This window comes from Balaenoptera ricei, chromosome 5, assembly GCF_028023285.1.
Source record: "Balaenoptera ricei isolate mBalRic1 chromosome 5, mBalRic1.hap2, whole genome shotgun sequence".
NCBI classification, from domain to species: Eukaryota; Metazoa; Chordata; class Mammalia; order Artiodactyla; family Balaenopteridae; genus Balaenoptera; species Balaenoptera ricei.
The window spans coordinates 26,670,257-26,694,093 of record NC_082643.1 but is presented as its reverse complement, the minus strand read 5'-3'; the positions used below and the strand labels follow the sequence as shown (position 1 = coordinate 26,694,093).

At 36.5% G+C, this 23,837-nt stretch overlaps 1 protein-coding gene across 8 annotated transcripts in view; it reads left to right on the top strand.

Moving 5' to 3' along the window:
* Positions 1–23,837, top strand: part of INPP4B (inositol polyphosphate-4-phosphatase type II B) — a 758,305-nt gene that overhangs the window by 570,308 nt on the left and 164,160 nt on the right. For all 8 annotated transcript variants that reach the window (XM_059922536.1, XM_059922531.1, XM_059922530.1 and 5 more), the window contains 2 exons: positions 21,129–21,259; positions 21,642–21,746. In XM_059922536.1, coding sequence (XP_059778519.1) covers positions 21,129–21,259; positions 21,642–21,746 — 236 coding nt within the window. The remainder of the gene's footprint in view (positions 1–21,128; positions 21,260–21,641; positions 21,747–23,837) is intronic.

The following is a 23,837-nucleotide window of genomic DNA, read 5'->3' as shown; positions in this document are numbered from 1 at the left end:
TGAATTCGTAGCACACAAACAAAAAAAGACTGATTTCATAATGAAGTGTTAACATTTTGGCTATACTGGGGTTGAATACAATATGTTATTAATTTTATGTGTTTCTCTTTTTACTTTTAATTTTTATTTTATTTTATTTTTTATTGAAGTATAGTTGATTTACAATGTCTTGTTAATTTCTGCTCTACAGCAAAGTGATTCAGTTATAGATATTATATGCATTTTTTTATATTCTTTTTTATTATGGTTTATCACAGGATATTGAATATAGTTCTCTGTGCTATACAGTAGGACCTTGTTGTTTATCCATTCTATATATAAAAGCTTACATCTGCTAACCCCAAACTCCCACTCCATCCCTTCCTCAAACCCCTCCCCCTTGGCAACCACCAGACTGTTCTCTATGTCCATGACTCTGTTTCAAAGATAGGTTCATTTGTGTCATATTTTAGGTTCCACATATAAGTGATATCATGTGGAATCTAAAATATGGTATCTTTTTACTTTTTGCATATGACTACTGACCACTAGACAATTTTAATCACATATATGACTCTCATTTGTGGCTTACATTACACCTTTTCTGTGTAAATCTCCCACCATTAAAATGTGTTGAAAAAAATTCAATTATGAATCTTTAAAATTTTCTAAAGAAAAGTAGAGAAAAAATCATATTGAAGCCTCAAAAGGGAAATAGGAAAGATTGTAAGGAAATTGACTAGCGATCTCAGTAGAATATAAGGTATGGTTATTATGAAAAGGAATTAGAAAGCCCTAAGGTGAGAACCATCACCTTTTAGGAAAAATGCTAAGAAGGAACGAATAGTGGAGAGAATAATGAAATTTTAAAATTCAGCAGGCAAATTAGATCCACAAAGCCAGCAGAGAAGAACAGATTTGACACTGAGAAATCACATCTCGGATGTGGAAGACAAACACAATAAGTTCTTCTCAAATGTTCTTTCTTGGGAAAGAACAATTCATGCAAAAACTTGAAAACAGTGAAAACTTATGCAGGTTTTTATTTTACATGCTAAAATCAGACTAACCTTATACTTACTTCTCTGCAGAAGTCCATGGAGTAACATCTACTGATTTTTGATTTTTTGAGAGAAAAAGGTTGTGGCCCACTTTATTATATAGGGTCAAGTTATGACTTTTTTTTAATGAATGAAGGCAATGGAAATGACATACTTAAATACGCAGAAGCTCAGAAAATGTCATCCACCAAACTTTCTTAAAGAATCTACCCTCGAAGATATATGCTATCCAACTGAGAGAATAATTTAAATTAAGAATTATATTTATAATATAATATAAATTAATATACTGTAATCATTAAATTATAATATGAAATTAATATGATATAACATAACAAATTAAGAATGTAAGAATGGGACATTGTCCTACAGAAGGACTTGGAACATTTTTCTTGGTTGGGTGGAATCTCCAGCCCAGACAGATATTTACTCTGAAGTTCTTTTTTTGGCCTCTTTTGTTTTGTTTTAATTTTTATTGGAGTATAGTTGATTTACAAGGTTATGTTAGTTTCTGCTGTACAGCAAAGTGAATCAGTTATACATATACATGTATCCACTCTTTTTTAGATTCTTTTCCCATATAGGTCATTACAGAGTGCTGAGTAGAGTTCCCTGTGCTGTACAATAGGTCTTTATTAATTATCTATTTTATATACAGTAGTGTGTATACGTCAATCCCAATCTCCCAATTTATCCCTCCCCCCCTTTCCCTCCTGGTAACCATAAGTCTGTTTTTTACATCTGTGACTCTATTTCTGTTTTGTGAATAAGTTCATTTGTATCATTTTTCTAGATTCCACATATAAGCAATATCATATGGTATTTGTCTTTCTCTGTCTGACTTACTTCACTCAGTTTGACGATCTCTAGGTCCATCCATGTCACTGCAAATGGACTCTTTTACCCCTAGTCTTATTCAGATCCCAGAAAGTATTATACTTACCTCAACCTTCCTCTCAACAGCACAATTTTAATGGATTTTCTTACGTGGTTTGATGAAGACTGTGGGTGCCGTCGTGCCCTTATCTTTCAGTAGTTGCAAAGAGTACAAGGTGCTTCATTTTCATGCTTGGAAATCTATATTGAGAGAATTAGTTTTTAAAAAGCTTTGAGTCTTTTCTTCAAAAAAAACTAGTTGCCAGGGCAACTCTATATTATGCTAAGTAACTGAAACAGCTATTTTCTGAATCTTTAAAATAACTATTAACTAAATTATATCATTTTAGTTGGTGAAGAGCAGTAAGTAAATGAGCAGTAGGTAAAAGCTGCCATTAAGTCCCTATTTATATTTTGTTCTGCATAGGACCTGTGGATAGATGGAGATAGTTATAGATGGATAGACAGAGAGATAGACAGACAGACACACAGACATAGATATACAGTCTTTCTTTCCTTTTCTTTCTTTCTTTTTTTTTTTTTCTTAGGAAAGTCAGTAAACACAGTATGAATTTAGCTGTATAACAGGGGTTACAAAAACTTTTCCTTAAGGGCCAAATAATAAATATTTTACAAAATATTTTACAAAAGTGAGCTGTTTCCTCTCAATTACCAAGATGATGAATTTGCAGACATGGTCAGACTTCTGTGAAGTCTGGATTTTGAAAATCCTACACTTTCTTTCATGATCCACTGACTCTTTCAGTCTCACTTTTCACCCCAGATGTAAACTTTTCTACAAATTCTTTGTGTTGGTGTGTTGTCATCTCCTTATAGGGGTAATTAGGGTATTATTTGAATATTTTGTTACATAACTTCCCTCCTTTACCAAGGGAGTAGAAAATGGAAAATTTTCTGCAAAGACTGCTATGATTGACATCAGCCTCATAAACTCGCAGGTAGAGATTTCCTAAGTTTGAGTATGGATTTAACTGTGAACGAAAATAGCAAGTAAGAAAGGGAATTTAGGGAATATTAGGTATATGTCTAGTCACAACTGTGTCTTAAAGACAAGGCATTATTAGTAGTTTTGTAATCTATTTAACTCGGTGAGAATGAAATCCCACTCATGCATTTAAAGGTATATTATTAATTTTATCATGTCTGGGATTGGTAAACACTTGAGAGACTAAGTAAGTGTGAGTCTGTTGGCAGGGACCAGGTGTGTGCATGGTACGCCTCTTTGCCTAATGCATACCTGTATGTATCAATGAGGAAAATGTTGTCCTTCTCAGCCGTCATGATATGGAGTGTAAATGTTGGCAGAGACATAATGGTGCAGCAGCTACTTTCCATCATTCATACCCAGTGCCCTTGCCTGCAGCTGCCATCTAAAAACTCTCTTGCTGTTAGTCCCTTAGTGTTACATTGGACTCAATGTGAACTACTTTAATTAACTTTGAGATTGTACATACACAAAGTCTTAGGGCTGTGATAGAGTTTAAATTCTTTGGGGGCTCCCTCTCATTGGCCTAAGCATTAATACCTTCTGAGTTCAAGTTCAGATATATAACATCTTTTGCGTTGGCTGTGACGTGTTTTCACAATGCTAAACTTTGAATTTTATATTACGGTTTAGGCCCAAAAAATTCACAAGCAGGAAATCGTAGATGACAAGTTATGTTTACTGCTGTGAAGAAAGGCTTATATTAGCAATTTTCTGCTTCTTTGCTCCTGAAGCCATATTTTTAAAAATATATAAAATATATGGTAATTTTTTTCTGTAAAAATAATATATGGTCACTATAGAAAATAGTGAAAATATTAAAAAGAAAACAAAATCACTCTAAACCCACCACCCAGAAGAAATACTGTGTCTTTATTTTCTACATCTACCCTCATCTTTGTGAGCCTCACTGTGGAAAGCAGACTTTTGGTTCCCATGATTGTCACGCCCTGGTATCACATTTAAGTCATTCTCCCTAAAATAATTCCTGTCTCAGTAAATGCCACCCTCTCTTCAACAGTTCAATGCAGAAACATAAAACATAAGTATTTTTGTCTTGTCTCACCAAACCTATCCACATTCCACATTCAAGTTCAAGTATCAATTTCTAATCATGCTAATTCCACAATTTCTCTCAAATTCATTTATTTTTTACATTTTCACTCTATCCATTCTAATCCCAACCACCATCATTTCTTGTCTGTGATAGTGTAATGGTCTATAACGGCTTTTCTGCCAATGGCCTTGCTTCCTTAAAATCCATGGTTCACTTTTTTATGAACAGATGATACAAATGAACTTATTTACAAAGCAGAAATAAACTCACAGACATAGAAAACAAATTTATGGTTACCAAAGGGGATAGCGGAGGGAAGGGAGAGCAGAGAGTTTGGGATTAACAGATACACACTACTATATATAAAACAGGTAAACAACAGTGACCTACTGTATAGCTCAGGGAAATATACTCAATATCTTGTAATAACCTATAATGGAAAAGAATCTGAAAAAGAATATATACATATATGTATAACTACATCACTTTGCTGTACACTGGAAACTAACACAACATTATAAATTAACAATTCTTCAATTAAAAAATAAATAAAAAAGAAAAAGATCCATGGTTCACATTGCAGACTCACATAATCTGATTAAAAATGTTATAAATATGCAGATTTCCAGCAGGAGTATCAAGGAGACAGCATTGATGTATAACCTCTTGAGAGCTATGCTGGAATTATGTGTTGGGAAGGGAAGAGGGGGAGGTCCTGGCTTACCAACTATCAGTGTAACACCTCGCTTCTGAGAAGTGTACTAAATGACTCTATAATCATGATACCTAAGGGATGTGGCATTATAAAGTAGCCCAGTTCTTTGATCCAGCCTCCTTGAAGGATGGGGGGGAGAAGACAACTGGTTTATTATAGAGTTAGTGCAATGGAGAGAAAAAGGAGAGTACATGTTGAAGACAGCTCAGAGATCCTAAATACATAGAAGGTGTGTGTGTGTGTGTGTGTGTGTTTATGTGTATTTTTCCCTGTGTTTATAATGCCACAGGCTTTACAGTCCTTCACCTTGGGTTGCATGCAGGCAAGTTATGTAGGTCTTGCCAAACTACCACTTAAAAAATTTTTATAGCTTGTTTTAGTGTTGCCACGTATTTTGTTTACATTGAGTATTTTCTTCAGATTTTGTACTACTTCAAAAGTTTGCTTTGTAGTTTTGATTTGCATTTCTCTAATGATTAATGATGTTGAGCATTCTTTCATGTGTTTGTTGTCAATCTGTATATCTTCTTTGGAGAAATGTCTATTTAGGTCTTCTGCCCATTTTTGGATTGGGTTGTTTGTTTTTTTGATATTGAGCTGCATGAGCTGCTTGTAAATTTTGGAGATTAATCCTTTGTCAGTTGCTTCATTTGCAAATATTTTCTCCCATTCTGAGGTGTCACCCCACACTGGTCAGAATGGCCATCATCAAAAAATCTACAAACAATAAATCCTGGAGAGGGTGTGAAGAAAAGGGAACACTCTTGCACTGTTGGTGGGAATGTAAATTGATACAGCCACTATGGAGAACAATATGAAGGTTCCTTAAAAAACTAAAAATAGAACTACCATATGACCCAGAAATCCCACTACTGGGCATATACCCTGAGAAAACCATAATCCAAAAAGAGTCATGTACCACAATGTTCATTGCAGCTCTATTTACAATAGCCAGGACATGGAAGCAACCTAAGTGTCCATCAACAGATGAATGGATAAAGAAGATGTGACCCATATATACAATGGAATATTACTCAGCCATAAAAAGAAAGGAAACTGAGTGATTTGTAGTGAGGTGGATGGACCTCGAGTCTGTCATACAGAGTAAAGTAAGTCAGAAAGAGAAAAACAAATACCGTATGCTAACACATATATATGGAATCTAAAAACAAACACAGAAAATGGTCATGAAGAACCTAGGGGCAAGACGGGAATAAAGACACAGACCTACTAGAGAATGGACTTGAGGATATGGGGAGGGGGAAGGGTAAGCTGGGACAAAGTGAGAGAGTGGCATGGACATATATACGCTACCAAACGTAAAATAGATAGCTAGTGGGAAGCAGCCGCATAGCGCAGGAAGATCAGCCCGGAACTTTGTGACCACCTAGAGGGGTGGGATAGGGAGGGTGGGAGGGAGGGAGACGCAAGAGGGAAGTGGTATGGGGATGTATGTATATGTATAACTGATTCACTTTGTTATAAAGCAGAAACTAACACACCATTGTAAAGCAATTATACTCCAATAAAGATGTTAAAAAAAAAAAGTTTGCTTTGCTTAGTCAACATTGAAATATGTTAGTTAATAGAAGAAATGAGGGACCCTGTGGCGTTGAAGCTCCATGGCAGCTACACATACCATATTAAATGATGGTGTGCACACATATATGTTTAGATGGGAGGCTTGGGTGGCCATAGGGTGTTTGGTTTTATCAAAACATGTACTTTTCTACATTATAATATGATGTTTGAAAACTTATTATGGTACAAAAGTTTTAAAGAAATGAAGTATTTCAGTGACAATGAACCTCATGGTCTATAAAACTCCCCAGGAAAAAGTTAGTTTGATTTATATCATGTATTTTTCTCTTTTTCTCCTGCTTCATTTCTTCTCTCTCTATATTTTTCGTCATTGGTCCCAGGGGTGAGGAAAGAGAGAAACTTCCTTGAATATAATTTTGGGAGTCTAAAGGAAAGGATAAGAATAATTTATAACAATTAACTTTAAGATGTCCTTAGGTTTTATATAAGACATAAATATTTGTGTATACCAGGCAGAGGAACAATCTTGTAAGTAAAATATAAACATCTGAACCAAACCCTTTAGTAGGGAAAATGTAATAGAATTTGGGACATAGAAAGTTTAAATAAAAGTCTTGCTAGCACTTCTTTTAGAGAATGTGAATGCTTTCTCTTAGATATTAGTGTTTGTAAATATTGTACATATACTAAATTCATGATGATAAAATATTTTATGTCAATGAAGACACTGTTTTGTTCAATACTATATATTTCAAATATTCTATATTCTTCATTTTTAGAGCTATATTACAGACCTATGATAAGTGTATCTATCTGTCTGTCTATCTAGTCTTAAATCTATTTCTTGAATGCAGTATATTCTTTTATATGCAAAAAAATAGTAAGATACTTTGAAATCCCAGGTTGAAAGCCTAGTTGCTGCACAGAGTTACATTTCAGAGACATGTTCTACATGCTGACTTTAATATTATCATATACTACTAAATGGGTTTTCTAAGCAATATACCTAGTTTGAAAGAAATGAGGAAGATACTTACTTTTCCGACCTTGAACCTTATCTTAAAGCATTTTGTGACTATTACATTCAAAAAGGTTCATATTATTTCAAACCGATAATGCTACAGGAGTGCCATTTAAAAAATGTTAAAAGTATATACTAGGAATTATGAACTAGAACTAGAATATATTCATATAAATTATATTTCAAAAATATCCTCACTGTACAAAAAGTTGTACAGCAGGATTTTACCACATAGTGAGCCAACCCGTCTATTGAATGTGGTTAGATCTTTTTTTCAAAATTTATCACCAGATGAGGTTTCCCCTTCACACGGCCTGCAAGGCAAGCAAGGGCTCCTGTCTACCTACATCTCCAGCCTCATCTTACACCTTGTTTATTTTGGCCTGGCTGAAGCACATGACTTTTGAGATGTCTACTGACATTTGCATACTTAGATAGAATAAAAGCACACTGAAAATCTTTACTGACCTTAAAGAAACATTGATTAGTGGGAAAAGTAATAGGGAGTCAGCTATTCTCTTTAGGTCTCATAGATACTGAATAGACCTCAAACTGATGAATTTCATAGATGTTTTTTATAGTGTTCTATCTCTTCCGCTTTGTTTCTCTTTGTGTTTCTTTCTGTCTCTCTTGTTTGCTTTCTCTGAGGAAAATCTTAAGTCCTAAAGATCCAAAAGTGATGCATAAAAAAATATCCCATTGGGACTCCACTGTTGACTCATACCTGACGAGTGTTATTTCTTCTGTTCATTTTTCTTCATGCAACGTTGATGCGCAGTTGGAATACCATGTGGTATATTATTTATCATGGAAAGAGCGCATCGGCCCTACCAACTCCTAGTATTGAGGGCAGATGCTGTGTGCCATTAAGTTCATCATTATAGATTCTTGGTATCATTTAATGAGATGTCCTGTAGAGCGCTTAGTATCACCAAGCTGGCGATAGAAATATGTGTTTTAGTTTGCTGTTTGGTTATTATAATAGCCCCACAGGAACAAATAAGGCAAAGCTCATTCAGAAGCATATTTGTCCATTGTGCCAGGATTCTTTATTTCACATGGATTGAGTAGGAGAGAGTGTATGTTGTGATGATAAAAATACGGAATTGGAATAATTATCAACCCGAGTCCAAAACCTCTTTATCTGCCATTTGATATGTACTTATAATTTTTAGAAAATTACACAATTTCTCAATTTTCAATTTTTTTTTCACTTTTTAGATAATATTATAATTTGTCCTACAGGGCTACTGTAGTAATTAAGTGAACAATCAGTAGACTCTAGCACTTATGGCTATGGGATTTGGGGGTGTGTGTGTATGTAAGTGCAGCTCTGGGTTTGAAACCTGGCTCTCCCAAGTCTACTTAATAGCTATGTGGCATGGCACAATTTAACTAACTGCCATAATTCAGTTTCCTCAACTGTAAAGAAGGGATTAAATAATAAATGCACAAGGTTATTGTGACGTTTAAAATGAGCTATTGAAAAATGCCTGGTGCATATATACATAGGCCTTTAATGTGTGGAAACCACTCTTACCACTTATGTAAAGAATCATATGCACAATAGACACCCATTATATCAAAACTATTATCATTGTTATTTTTTATCTTAGCTGAATGTTGATAGTGTTTCAGTCAGAAAACCGAGCCTATAATTTATTTGTAATCTCCTTTAGTTTACTAACCTAACATACGTCATAGATACGTTTATTATATGGTACTACAAATTCCCAGTGGACAGAAAAATGGACTTCTCTCACAAAACTGGTGTATTTAGAGCTGAGACAGTGATTTTGGAATGATAGTGAGGCATCAGACTTCAGATTAGTTAGGGCCTTCTGGGACACAGAAAAGGAGGAACTTGTCAATTTTCTTATTGTACTATTCCTGGAATCTAGCATAATACCTGGCATATAATAAGCACTCAAGAATGTAATCTTTTCCCAAGAACAACTGAAATTGCGTGAAGAGAATGACATGATTACACTTGGAAAAAGGGAAGCAAGTGTGGAGGGATAAAACAATTTAGGGGATGTTGTGTTTGCCTGGGCTAACGATGATGGTGGCTTAGACCATGGTGGTTGGGGGGAAATGGTGAAATGTACAAACATTTGGGATTGTTTTGGACGAGCAGAGTTTGGTGATGGATTATCTCTGGAGGTAAGACGTGCAGAATAACTTAAGCATTCTGACCTGCATGACTGAATAGATAAGTTATAATTCTTTGATGTAGGACATAGTGGGCAAGCACAAGGTTTAGAAGAAAAAAAGGAGCCCTCTTTGGCTCTTAATTGAACCATCGAGGTCTTTGCTATTAAATCCAGATGCTGCTTGCTCCATGTGGCTGTTGAAACTTAAGTTAAAATTTGTTAAAATGAAATGAAATTTAAAATTTCGTTTCTCCATCACCTTAGTCACATTTTAAGTGTGCAGTAGTCACATATGGCTAGTCACCATTGTAATTAAAAAGCGCAGCTTTGGAACATCACCATCACACAGAGAGTTCTGTTGGACAGCGCTGATCTAGGATAACCAGCAGTAGCATCTCTAACGTTAAAGAATTCTAGTAACATAAAATCCCCCTTTCTTCCTGCTTATTGGAATTTAATGTAAAGAATAAGAAGGCTGACATCAAGCTTTACCCTTGTCTGCAAAAACAGAAGGGTTTTATTTTGTTTTTTCCTCAAGCTGATAGTATCAAGATATGTTCTTGATGTGATTTCTAGTGAGAGTGAGATTGTGCTGTATTTCTAATGGAGAGTCTATCTAGCATAGTAGTTTAAAGCATGGGCACCCTAGACAAACCTCCTGGGCTTCATCCCAACTCTGCTACTCACTATCTGGATAGCTTTGGGTAAATTACTTATCTTCCCTGAGTCTCAGTTTCCTCATTTAAAAAATAAGGATGATAATAATAGTACCTACTTCCTTGGGCTGTTATGCATACAGAATGAGTGAATATTTATAAAGTTCTTATTATAGTGCCTGGCATGAATAAGGATAATCAGCACTGCTAAATATTTGTTAAAGGAATAGAAAATACATAAGAATTTTGTTTTGTTGTTTGAGATTCCAGCAATTATGGTAGCCAAGGCTGTCTGGTAAGTGCACACTTGAGCAAAATGTTTGCACTGGCTCTTTGTTGACCTGGGTGGAATTTACATACAGATGAGTCCCTCAGATGGGAGATTCCAATCTTGTCCTCCTATTGAAGGATACTTGCTTAAGAGAAATCATGCTCACCAGAAATTAAAATAAAAAAGAGAACAAGATTTGCATTCACAAGACCTCAGTACATGTCTTGATTCTGCCACTTCCTAACAATATGGCATCAAATAAGTCACTTTACTTCTCACTTATATTCTTCCCATTTGTCCAGAGCAATGTTGTTCACTAGAACTTTCCACGATGATGGAAATGTTCTATACTGCACTGCCTACTCTGATAGCCATGTGGCTATCAAGCACTTGAAATGTGCCTAGTGAGACTGAATTTTTTATTTTGTTTAGTCGGGCTCTGGGACAATTATATCTGAGGAGTGTTTTAAGAATAAGAAAAGAGACACATTCTATACAAAAGTAACCTTGATTACCTGGAAAGCCTTATGGTGTTCCCCAAAGAGCTCTACTGCCAGCACTTTGAGAGCTTCTTGAATTCTGTCTACCTATGAAACTGAACTGGGTGACATCTGCACTCCAGATGCAGGAGTGAGAATTCAAAGGGGTGATACAAACGTTTGCACCTTCTAAAAGTATGGGCATGAATAATGAAAAATGGTAACTCACACTGTTACTGTTACTCACACTGCATATGTTCTTGCTTTAGTAGCCTTTCAGGTACAGTGAGTAATTTTCATGGCTACCCAAAATAAAAAGACATATATTAGTATATGTGGATTTAGGAGAAACTTCATATAAACACGCCACAATTTTAAGCATAAATGGAACACTGAGCTTTAACATATTAAAACAATAAATGACCATGTTTGACAAACTTTGAAGGGTAAAGAAGATGTTATGTGGAAGTAAATAAACACCAAATCATCTTTATCAGGAGCAGCAAATAGACTCTCCGGACGGAATAAGACATACTTATCATTCCTCATTTTTTTTCTAACGCAGCTACCTAAAACTAAATTATAGAATCTGGCTGTTTATCAGATACAAACAGATTCTGTGATTACAACTAAATCCTGTAGTTACCGTGTTCCAATGCTTAGTCTTGGCATATAAACTTGAAACCTTGAGTGTATAGTACAACAGCCGCTTATTTTAATGTCACATGAAAATCAGAGTGAATGACCACTCAGAATATCCAGTCACTTTTTCCAGTGAAATAGTGGCTCATGGATTGCAACATTACCCACGTTGTCATTTACAAAAATGCATTTTAAAAAAAGCCTGTGATTTATGGATGCAGTTTTTATCCCTCTACGGGTTAAAGCACAGTTTGAATTGTGGGTTGAAAATACTGTGAAACTTGACATGTAGTTGAACTTTGTTCAGTTTTATGGTGTCACCCGGCCACTTTATGAAATGAAGCCACCCACCAGTCATTTATGGAGTCTATAGTTCATTGACTATTTCATATTTAATTTTTTTTCCTAATGGGTAAATTTTTATGGCTTCTTTCATGTTTGTTTTAAGGTCTAATTTTGCTTAATGAATGAAAGCCATTTGGCTCTTAAACCTGCCACCCATGTACACCCACATGTAGTTTTATTTTAATTTATTTATTTATTTATTTATTTTTGGCTGTGTTGGGTCTTCGTTTCTGTGCGAGGGCTTTCTCCAGTTGCGGCGAGCGGGGGCCACTCTTCATCGCGGTGCGCGGGCCTCTCACTATCACGACCTCTCTTGTTGCGGAGCACAGGCTCCAGACGCGCAGGCTCAGTAGTTGTGGCTCACGGGCCTAGTTGCTCCGCGGCATGTGGGATCTTCCCAGACCAGGGCTCGAACCCGTGTCCCCTGCATCGGCAGGCAGATTCTCAACCACTGCGCCACCAGGGAAGCCCCCACATGTAGTTTTAGAGTGTGTTAAAAGAGCCAAAAGGCTCTCTTTAAATTGTGTAGCCATTTTTATTCTACAAAATGGTATTGTACAGCTCATTGTAGGAAAATATTTCTATTTGCTTAGATAATAACAATTTCAAATAACGTTTTAATGTCTTTCTTACTGGTCTGTATCCTTTGGTAGATAAATTTTTATCAGGCTATTTGGTCTTACTACCTTCTTATAAATGAATTAACTGTTACTCTTGGGCACTCTTTCTTACAATAATTACTTTTTGTAATTTCAGGAATTTTTGAATTCACATAACCAGATTTTTTTAAGTTGATTATTCTGGGTTTACACTTCTAATAAGATAGGTGCTCACATGTGGCGCTTTGGCCTCAGGACTAGAGATTTCTTGTGTACGTCCCTTAGACAAGCTGAGCATTTCTATGGTTATTTTTCTTTTGAAGAAGTCAGAGTATTTGTAAAATGTAGTGGGAGGGATAAAAGTTCATGAAAGAGCCTAAACTATATTCTAGATGTTTCCATCTCACCACCCCCCCCCCAACTTCTTTTACACCAAGCAGAAGGAAAGCTTTCTGATGGAATCTCTACATAGTTAGTGTATTACTCAGGATTCTCTAGAGAAACAGAACCAGTAAGGGGTGTGTGTGTGTGTTTGTGTGTGTGTGTACTCATCCTCAGATCTTCAGGGTGAGTCAGCAAGCTGGAGACCTAGGAAAGACTATGGTGTAGTTTTAGTCCAAAGGCCAGCAGGCTTGAGACCCAGGAAAAGCCAGTGTCCCAGCTCAAAGTCAGCCTGGCAGGAGGAATTCTCTTTTGGTCAGGGGATGGTCAGCCTTTTTGCTCTATTCAAGCCTTCAACTGATTGGATGAAGCCCACCCAAAGTAGGGAGGACAATCTGCTTTACTCAGTCTATACATTTAAATGTTAATCTCATCCAAAACACCCTTATAGAAACACCGGCAATCACATTGGACCAAATATCTGACACCCTGTGGTCTAGCTAAGTTGACACGTAAAATTAACCATCACAGTAAGAAATGCCATGTGAAGATACATTTCAAATATTTCTCTATCCGTGAGGAAGACATAACCAAGCTAGGGTTACAGATCTCAACCATATAAGGTTAGAAGACTTAACAGTGACTCATTTATGTATTGCACGTAACCACTTTAAGTGGGGCAGAGCTCAGCATTCTACTTTGGGGTTAGCTTATATTTTGACTTTATCTCGAATTTCAGGAAAATCTAAGCATTACAGTCTTCAAGCAAATCTTTCATTCCATTAACAGGCCTACATGGAACACTTTCTATGGACAAAGGACTGTGGTGGACAAAACGATAAACAAGACAAGTCTCTGTAACTCACAGACTCAGAGCAAAGTTTTCCCCATGTTGGAATTCCCCCCCCCCCGCCTTGAATACATCATCGTCAGGCTTTGAAACTACTTTTAAACAGAGGCTTTAAGTAGATGCTAAACTTTTTCCTCTTTGAACTTGGTTCTATTTTGGTAGTCTTAAACCTAGCTTTATTTTTTAGCAGTAGAAACTGTTTACAGCTCTGTACAGGGAATTCCAGTATTAATTAGGGAGATTCAGTTAGAGCAGGTGGATGGCTGGAGTAAGGAAAAGGGCCAGATGCCAGTTTGCTTACTTGGTTTCCCTGTTGCCCAGCACCCTCCCTGCCCTTCTAGCCATGACAGCCCCAGGGATGTAAGTAATGAAGTTTAAAAAACATTTACCTATTTAATAATCTTTCCAGTGTTTCATGCATTATATGTGAAAGCTGTAAAGCAGCTTTGGCTATTTCCCTTTCAGTTTCTCTGTGACTCATTTTGTGTTCAGTTCTTTCTTTTTATTCTTCAAGAGTCATTTGGGTTTTTTTTTTTTTTTTTTTGGTCTCATTTTCTCTTCATGTTATTTAATAGTCTGTGTTTCAAACATGTTATACTTAGTAGTGTGTTTCACATTATGGAAGGTTCAGAGGGTCATAATAACCTCCAGGAATTCGCAATTTTCCTGAAGAGAAATAGCATGTATTTTTGAAATATTTAAACAAGGTAAGATAAAACAAACCATATAGGCAAAAAGTGCACCATCAGGTTATTTCCAGAGATCTGTATGAATATTTCATCAAGTATCAAAAATGTCAATCTTTACAGTTGAAATGTCAAGAACCATAGAGCATTAGATATTTCTCAGGTAGGCCTTAGCAATCACCTGTCTCCTTTGGAGACATATTTTATATGATTTGCCTTTTATTTTTGTAGGTAACAAAGTGCAAGTGGATGGATGGCAGTAAGTGCCAAAAGAACTTTAATGTGTAAGCGGCCTAAGCTTATTAGTATTTGAATATTCAGTCTTTTCTTTTCAACTTCCTGTGCCTACCTATTGGAGTCTTGGAGAATTGGAAAGAGTTAGAGACAAGCTAGAAAATTTGTTTTAAAAATAGAACTTTAGTGAGAGTAAGGTAGGGAATTCATAAGAGATTGTGTGTGTTTAGCAGGGCAGTGGATTTTCCAGAAAGAAATATTCATTGTCATTGTTGTAAGGTAGCAATGGAAGGAGACAGCTTTTGAAAGCAGAAGCTGTTGTTACTGTGAGTAAAATGATAATGTTTATAGATGGCGAAGGAGTGTTTTTTTTCTATTTTTATATATTTTTCTATGGGTTAAAAATGCATTTACACTGCTCATCACTTTTTCCATTCACACCAAAGGTTTAGTAAAGATGTGTGACTGTTTAATTATAATGTTGATGCCAGATTTCTGTTTAGATAAAAGTGGCAACATGCAGCCTGGACCACAGGGGCCATTATCTATGCGTCTCAGAATACTAGACACCACTATGCGCTTGAACATATTTTAGAGATTATGACTGCGTACCTAGTAGCCATGCCATTTGAACTGAAAGATACAGAAGTAAAAAATCTCAAATTATAACTTACCCTTTGCTCAGGTTTAATGTTAAAAGTACATGAAAGTTTATAAATGTGATTCTAGAAGTCAATAGCTCCAGGTTCTACACCCCTTCACTCCATATATGTTCATTGAGTAACTTCATAAACAAGGCACTGTGTTTATTGTTTGTAATTTTGTTAATTTGTTTTGTATGTCTTTGTTCTTACAGTGGAGAATCTTATGGGGTGAGGAAAGAGTAGGTATAGAATTACAGTCTAAAAGGCTTATGGTTTTCTAGTGACTCTGAGATTAACAAGCAGTTTTATTTAGATGCCTCCATGGGTGAAACAAGAGGTTTCAAATTGTTTCCTAAATTTCCTTCCAGCCGTGACATACTGTGAGTTTGTAGTTGTTGTTTTCTTTTACTATATCAAAAAGGATATGTTAATTCTGATATCCTAAAACTTGGGTCATTTAAAGGAATGTTTTGCAAATGAAAGAGCTGCTGATAATTACAATGCGGTAACAGGTGTAAACTGGCACATATGGTTGCTCCACCTCTAACATATGTTGGTTTAATGACAAATAATGGGGGAAATCAGGAATATAGCACATACATATACATACACAAAAAAGACCTTCTTCATCTATGTACATAAATAATTGCTGTGATTTGGACTATATTTCTGATGCATATACCATTCAGACTTTATGTGTATAAAAGTCATATATATGTCATAAATATATATGAAAGTCATATATACCATATTTATCGAAAATATAGTGTATATATGTGTGTATATATATAACCATTAATGGAGAAGCAGAGTGTGTCAAATAGAGCCCAAGGAAGAGGAACATTTCAGAAGTTCCTAACTGTGTTGCCAGCCCTTGGGTACATGAGATTGAACAATGGGCCTGAACGTATCCATGGTGAGAAACAATGCTGCCCTGTGGAGGCTTCAGCAAATTCAGGTAGGATTATTTCAGTGCAGACCTTTAGGTTTCTGAAATGTACTGGTGGCTCCTGCATCATCCCAGTATGATACTGGGCCCTAGTTAGAGACTAAACCCCTGATGATGGGACACAGAGTGACTCTGGGCCTAGAGCTGCCCATTATGAACTGGGTACTACTGTGATCCCATTGTATGACGTAGGAGTAATGTATTGTGTGGTGGAAGTGATACATTCGGAACTGGGCTTAAGCAGATCCAGGAGGTATGAGCATATATCGTAAAGAGCTGTCCCAGAGTCTCATGTCACTGACCTCATGTTAGTACCTCTATCTTATGATGCTTCTCTCGCATTCTGATTAACTCACGGAGGAAGAAAACACTCAAACTCTTAAAAAGATGGGTCAGCCTGATGTGTTAGGTGGACCTTAAGGTCAATAATGAAGAAAATCCATCCAGTGGAGAGATCTGAGAAACAGTATGATTGTTAATCATTTAGAGGGAGAGTTGGCCCGAAGTATGCATATATATCGAGTTTAGCGAAGTGAATGGCTTCACGGGCCTGGAAGAAATAAGACTAGAAGATTGGATTCAAGGAGTATGGGCAAGGGTATGTAGATGGGCTTACAGGAGTGAGCACAAGTATGTCTGAGCCATGCCCATCAGAAAGCAAATACTCTTTATGACCAGAGAACATTATCACCTACCCATGGATTAGCCAGACTCCTTTCTTGGACACTCCAGAGTTTGTGAAATAGACCCATGAAGAGAGTGGCCTTGGTGGCAGACCCAGCGGTTATACATGGACCTAAAGGCGTGGCCTCCCTCTCCAAGGCTGATATAGCTACTGTCACTGCTAAATGTTAAATGCGAGAAATAGATTGGCAATGGACACGAATACGGTACCATTCCTTGGGGGAGACCCAGCAGCTATTTGGTGGCAGGTCAATTGCATTGGATCCCTTTGACCTTGGAAAGGGCAGCAGTTTATCCTGGGGACATGAAGCGTAGTCTGAATGTGTGTTTCCCTTTTCTACTCACAGTGCCACTGCTGGCACCCCCATCTGATGGCTCACAGAATGATCTGGTGTCCCACATAACATTGCTCCAACCAAAGGACAAGTGCTACGTAAAACGAGGTGCGACATGAGTTTGTAATCACTGCATTCCCCTCCACCCAAAAGCCACAGACCTGATAGAACAGTGGAATAATATTAACCATGAAAGACTCAGCTGAGGTATCAGCTTGGGTAAAAAAACTTAGGGTTGGGGTACTATCCTCCAGGATGAAGTTTATATGCTAAACCAACAGCTGGTATAGGATGCTGTGCCCGCCATAGCTAAAATAACCACCTCTAGAAGAAAGGTGAGCCCTTATAATCAAGCACAGCACCCCACTTTTGGGGATCTGCGCTTCCTTTCCCTACAGGCTTAGACTTTGCCAGTTAAAATCCTGGTTCTTGGAGTATGGGGAGAGGCGTTCTGTCAGGGGACCCATTAAGAGTCCCACTTATCTGGAAGTTGTGGTTGATTTCATGTGTGATCTGACTACCATACATTCCTAACTAAATGGACCAGCAAAGATAGTAAGAGATACTGTGCTCATCACCATGGGGAAATAGGGCTGCTGAGCAAAGAGGAATATATCTAGAACTCAGAGGTGTTCCATGGCCAGAAGTGCATGGGAAATTGCCACAACTAAAATTCCATAAAAGCAAGGAAACTAAGAGCCTAATGTCTTCAGATTAAGGTCTAGGTGACCTCACAAGGCAGCACTCCAGAAATGCCAGTGGAATATGAGGTAAATTTGAAATGAGTGGTAGAATGATGAATATCACCAGTTAAGGCCCCCAAATCAGCTGGAGTATTGACTATTGTGCTTGGTTCACTACTTCTCTTTAAATCTTTGGGAAGTTGCAACTGGCCGTCACTTGGAAGGATTGTACTTGAACTTCCCTCTTGCAGAAGATAAAGAATGTTGTCTTATATGCTATCTGGATTTCATAAATGGATCGGAATTGTGCAAGAAGTTGCCTGTCCTGGGCCCCGTTTTTGTGCTTTCCTATGCCCGCTCACCCCCAACACGTCTTCAGGTTTTGACCACTTGCTCAGTGGAGAGCCCCTCCTGGGCTCAGTTTATGTGCTTTTCTGTGCTGGCTTAACTGGAATGTGTCTTCAAGTTTTGACCACTTGCTCAATGGAGAGCCCCAATTGGTGCCACCCTTGTCACCTTATCTCCTGATGCCACCAGCTTATCAGTCTCCCTCAAGGTGAAGACCAGCCATTATCATGCACCCAATGGCATCTGCCATGGAAATATCCAGAGTGGATTTGGCACCTATATTTTACCAGACCCAGGAAAGTTCTGTCTCTGCTGGAATATTGCCCCCCCCCCGCCAGTGGCTGCCTGGAGGAGACAGATTGCATAACTAGAAGTACAGAGGAGCTAAAGTCCCATCGGATGAACCTTTACCAGTGAAATAGAGTGGATGGTAAGGAACTGGCATATAAATGCATTTTCCTCCATCTAACAATCTGTTCCAAGGTACAGAGATTCTGTATGACTTCTCTGGAGTCGTTCCACATGGCCACCTAACCAGCTGTGTTTTCTTGTAAAGTTCTGCCCAGCTTGATAACGAACCACGTTATGCCTGTTTTCGCTTTTTCCCTTCAGCACTTGCCTTCTTACCTCCCTCTGACTGACCTGGGATTGCTTGATCTCAGGCCCTGCCTTCCAGAGAACCTGGATGGAGATATAAAACAAGGCTCTTAGATGCTAAAGTTTTTGTTGACTGAGTGACAAATCAAAATATAATACAAACAGCCCTAGCCTTCCTGATTGAAAAGTTTACTGATTTTGATGCAGCCAATTATCTTCTCTATTTTAATGTATTAATGTAATTAATTTCTTTCATTTTCTAAAAACTTACTTTCTTACTCTGCCCCATTTTGTTTTACACCTTTTTCATTACTCTAGTTCATTAGACCTTTATTCTATAGTTCTCCTATATTTGAACTTTTTTTTAAAAAGATTTTTTTTGATGTGGACCATTTTTAAAGTCTTTATTGAATTTGTTACAATATTCCTTCTGTTTTATGCTTTGGTTTTTCGGCCGCAAGGCATGTGGGATCATAGCTCCCCGACTAGGGATCGAACCCGCACCCCCTGCATTGGAAGGCAAAGTCTTAACCACTGAACCACCAGGGAAGTCCCTGAACTTTTTTAATGCAGAGAAACCTTATGTTGTTTGTTTGTCCCTTTCAGAATGTGTATCTGTTTAATGTCCTCTCTTAGAACAAAAAAGCAGTGAACGCCAGGTTTTGTCTAGTTATTCCTGTATGTAAGTTTTGACATATTGGAGGAGAGTAATGAATTTTAAACCCCAGTTTATAGATTCCTCCCGGCTTCCTTCAAGTCACTCCCTACAGAACACTAAGATTTTCTGATCACACTTTGTCGGACTCCTCTTGGGCAGGGAGGTGTACTCCACCCCAGTATTTCACACCGTAGTCACGGGCTTCACTCTTACCGTCCCCTCCGTCACCACCTCCCTTATAATTATTATTTCTGATAGGAATTCAGAGACAACATAAATTGTAAACCCATGGTGCGTTTATTAGTGTTAAACTGTAATACCTAGTTAAGATTTCTCTTGTAACCATATATTGAAAGTAAAACCCAAAATCTTACATATTAAGTTGACATATCACATTTGCTCTCTACCTCAGGTTTGACCTAATTGCCCAGGCTCTTCTAGACTTGATACCTCCCGCTTTTGAAATTATCTGTTTGTTTTAGTTGTTGTTGTTTTTCCTGAATTTGAATACCCTGCCGTCTGAGTCCACACAGAGAACTTGACTTCCCAACTCTTCAACCTTCTCTCCTAACCCCCCTTTGGTCATGAATTTCCTTTACTCCCATTGTCCATTGATTAATTACTTCCATGAATGTTGTCTGATGAAAGTTAATCTATGGAAAAGTTGAGAATGAGATTAATGTTCACAAAAATTGTGAAGACCTCAGATGGAAGATGCAGCAATACTATATCGCATTCCTGTTGAAACGAAACAAAGGCAGCTACAAGCATTTGAAAGCAAGTCACATTTTTGCACACCATCCATTATTCTTGAATTTAACAAGATGTTAAAGATTCTACATCTTCTGAATTTATTAGCTTGGTATTTAGCATGTTTCACAGCCAAAATGGCAAAGAAGTTTCATTATTGCTGGTTAAACTGCCTCATGAAAATGTTGTTGGTAAAAGGTTATAGAAATGAATGAGAAATCTAACCAAGGAGCATATTAAACCATTTATCATTATAATTTAAAAAGGCATTCTGATGACTTAAATTAACTTGGCTAAAGGGTAGAGAATTAAAGTTAATAATTAAAACCTAGATCTTGATTAGATCTTCTTTTGATAAAGAGGGGACAAAATATAGACATACAGTATTTACTTAAATTGTCCTCAGGAGAAATTGAGACCAGTAAAATCATACCTGATCATACTATTTATGGGCTTTAAAAATATTACAACTATATTATATATAAACTAGATTACGTGATTAGCTTGTGTTTCCTTCAGACAGTCAGATAACCCTTTCCAAATTATTTCATTTGGGATAGTCAAAGCCTAGAACTTAACTATCTCTCTATTGAGGTTTAGTGTTTTGTTTTGTTTTGTTTTAACTGAATGGCCCCTATTTATATTAAGGATAATAAGTCTTTGCCATCTTTGTGAAATTTTTATCAATAAATTTAAACTTTTGTTTTTGTTTTTTTTTGCTCTTTGACATACAGGACTTTTAATGTTTGTGTGGCCTAACCTAGTTACTTCTTCCTTTTTGTTAAAATGATTTTTTTTTCCTAATAAGCACAGAGCTTTCCTGAAAGGGATGGTGAATCAATTAGTTTGGCAACCCTGATTAAGCATTTTGTGCCTGTGGGTTTAAGATCAAAATAAATATTTTCTCTTCTTTTTCATTCTTAACAGAAACCAGGAGCTAAAAGAACTTGGTGAGCTTTCTCCACACTGGGACAATCTACGAAAAAATGTCCTTACTCACTGTGATCAAATGGTGAATATGTACCAAGACATTCTGACAGAACTCAGCAAGGAAACAGGTGTGCAATCAATGACTTTACATATTCAAACTGAAATGAATTTCATGTATGTTATGTGAAAACAATAATAAATACTGTTGTTATGGACATAGAAAAGTCAAGATTTAATTTTAAAAAAAGGCAGAAAACTTTTATTTCCAACTCTACCATCTTGGCATGAAAAACAAAGAAGAAAAAAATTGCACTATTTTACCTCATGGTATCATTATAGGGATAACTGAGAATTTTTTTTAATTAAATTTCTGAGAAGAAAAGCAACTCATACAGAATATGTTTTTCTTTCTGAAATTCTTATAACATTTTTCTATGTCAAATGTACTTTTCAACACACACACACACACACTATTTATTTACTAATGATTTTTTTTTTTTTTCCACCTAGGGTCCTCTTTCAAATCAAGCAGCAGCAAAGGAGAGAAAACATTAGAATTTGTTCCGATAAATCTACATCTGCAAAGAATGCACGTACACAGCCCTCACTTGAAAGGTAGTATATAGTATTCTTTTTCAAATGGGCAAATTATGGTAGTGTGTACTTCTTTAAAAGGCTTAACTAGAAAAAAAAAAAAAAAAAAACCTTGACTATTGGCAGAATTAGAAATTTTAGCAGTTATATAAAGATGAAGATGAAACAATGGAAGCTGATAATGACCCTAAATACTACAAAAGAAACCATTACATTTTCGTTGCTGTGTTTCTGGGCAATGCTTTGTAAATATGCCACCTGAATTGAGTTACAGGTGACTATGCAAAATGAGTGTTAGCTTTATTAAGTATTATCAGCGATGCCTAATAGCTCCCCATTCTGCTACTGTTTGAATTAGAGAAAAAGAAAAACAAAACTGGTTCATTTTGTGCCTATCCTGAGAAACCAAAGTCCAAAGATGGACTCAAGTGCTGTTTCTCTGACTTAGGGGTGGCTATCGCCAGAATCACGCGCTTCCCTATGAGAAGCGGGTTTATCAGATAGAAGGTGCTACAGTATTTTGATGTACTTGGTTGTGAGAGACATTTTTCAAGAAAATACACATAGATTTTCATAACATACCTGAATAGTTCTAGAGTGAATGATATGAGGTTGAATTCATTGCCACTCTACGTAATTCCTTGCCATTTCTCAGTAAAATATATTTAAAATATTCTTCTCATCTCCCTTTTCTTTAACTTATTGCTATATCAATTTTGTGTATATTTAGGGTGACCACCTGCCCCTATTTATCAGCAGAAGTCCCATACTATGCCTGTTTGTCCAGCATCTTTGTTAATGATGCCCTCCACATCCTTTCCATCTCAAAGGTCTCTCTGAATCATAAATGCTATGGTCATCCTATGAGTACTCATCTTCCTAGGAAGCTAAAAGTTACTTTAGATCATCAAATCCTTTATGCTGAGTCTATCAACATATACATACAAACACGCACATACAAACATACACAGATACATCTAAAGAAGCATTCTAACACCCAATTTTGTAGCCATTGTCACAATGAGGCTACAGGTTAGAGGTTAGAGGTTTTAAAAAATTAAAATAAAATCTCTGTCTGTTTTAAAATTACCTGAAGTTTTATAATCAGAAAAATTAAATTTTTCAAGTTGGTGCATACTGATTGTGTATACACAACTAGCTAACGTATAAGTTCAAGTGTAGTTAAAATCATTCTGATATATAATTGTATTATCTTTGGTAACCCTTATCAACTATCTGAAATTTTAACTTGCATCCTGTTCACCAAAAATTATGTCAACTGAATTAAAAATGAGATGGATTGGCCTAAAGCTTTCAGGAATTCTTCCCTGAATACTGAGTGTCTGTTAATAGTTTGAACATAACAATATCTAATGGTTTTAAAAAATCATCAAAACCAAGGTCATAAAGAAGCTGCAACATTCAAAAGCTATCTGACAACCAGCATAACTTTTTCTTTCCTAATGGCCTATATGAAGAGACTTTTATGATACAGTAAAAAGTTTATATATTTTGGAGTGGAACAGAATTTCAGCTTTACTACTTTATATATGACCTTAAGCCTGTTATTTAATCTTTCTAAGCACTGTCTTTTCGTTCCTGATTATGTGAACTAGACCATGTAAAACACATAGAACGAACAATAATAGTTTTTATGATACATGTGGCATTTGCCATCACTGGAACAAAACGGATCTGTCAGTTTTATCAGGACTGTTAAAATTGGAGGAAAGTAATCAGTTAAGAGCCTATTAAGAGACATTGAAATCTTGAACTAAAGAAGTAGCCAGATTTATAGAAAAGATGATTTAGAGAGGCATTTTGGAAAAATCATCACATGCAAGTACTGTGGCTAATCAGGTTACAGCCATGCATGGGTAGCAGTATCATCAAAGCAGATAGTTTCTTGAAGCCAAATTGATAGGAATTTATATTTAAATGTGCATTCACATATTTGGTGATGATCCTTAAAATACATCCACCACACAAAGGGAAATTATTATCTATGTGGCCTTTTACTTTATACTTATTTCTTGAAAACAAAAGAACCATTTACATTATGCTGTTTTTTCTAAGGTAATTTCTGAAAATAGACTAGAGTGAACTGGCATG